This window comes from Trichinella spiralis, assembly GCF_000181795.1.
Source record: "Trichinella spiralis strain ISS 195 chromosome Unknown Scfld1, whole genome shotgun sequence".
Classification (NCBI taxonomy): Eukaryota; Metazoa; Nematoda; class Enoplea; order Trichinellida; family Trichinellidae; genus Trichinella; species Trichinella spiralis.
The window spans coordinates 2,310,611-2,311,284 of NW_003526940.1; the positions used below are offsets into that span (position 1 = coordinate 2,310,611).

General features: G+C 39.5%; 1 protein-coding gene across 1 annotated transcript; it reads right to left on the reverse strand.

Annotated features, from left to right (window-relative positions):
• Positions 1 to 62: 62 nt before the first annotated feature.
• On the reverse strand, positions 63 to 553 carry Tsp_08893 (conserved hypothetical protein). The gene is made up of 2 exons (XM_003381983.1): positions 434 to 553; positions 63 to 371 (listed from the first exon to the last, which is right to left on the reverse strand). The coding sequence occupies exons 1-2, from the start codon at positions 551 to 553 to the stop codon at positions 63 to 65; spliced, it is 429 nt and encodes a 142-aa protein (XP_003382031.1).
• Between the last annotated feature and the right edge of the window lie 121 nt (positions 554 to 674).

Here is a 674-nt window from a genome sequence, read left to right on the forward strand (position 1 = left end):
TATTATACAATAAAAAGTGGCTATCAGGACTTGGACATTCGCCAGTGGGGTGGAATCTCCAGCTACTGGCGAGTTGGCGGAAGTCTTGGAAAATTTTGTGCCCGTTTTCTGTACATTGCCGTTTTAACACTTTTATATGTTGGAAACTGACTGGCAGTTTCCAAATCAGCAGATGCACTGCTTGCTTCTTCGCGGTAAATCTGCGGAATGGTCTTCATTTCCTCCGCTGCCCGTCGCTTGAGAGCATTTTTTTTCTCCATTTTATAAAGAATGTCACTGTCAGGGGTGCAATCATCTGCATGAGGATTACAATCCAAGACTGCGTCCACATCCAAGTTCGTGTAGATTGAACCCCGGCATCCTTTTTTAACCTACATGATGAACTTGAATTGAATGAACAGAAATGAGATATTAGATAAAATATTAAAATTACCTGACGGCAAACCCACTGTTTATCTTGCATGTTCGTATGTTTCAAATTGTAAACTCTTCCTTCATGTACTAAATTGCAATTACCTCTTTCATTTAAAACCAAATGCAAATTTTCAGCCATGAAATAAGACAAATCAGAGGAACGTCAAGCACAAAGAGCAGATAAGGGGTAAGATGGAGAGAACGCGGTTCGTTACTGATTATATATATGTGCTGACTGTTTGTAAATAAATTTTGTTGCC

Bases quoted from the DNA above. Each gene is read 5' to 3' on its own strand.
- Tsp_08893 (XM_003381983.1), bottom strand. From the start codon at position 553: ATGGCTGAAAATTTGCATTTGGTTTTAAATGAAAGAGGTAATTGCAAT. The intron at 372-433 runs GTAATTTTAATA...TTCATCATGTAG, and splicing joins AACAGTGGGTTTGCCGTCAG to GTTAAAAAAGGATGCCGGGG.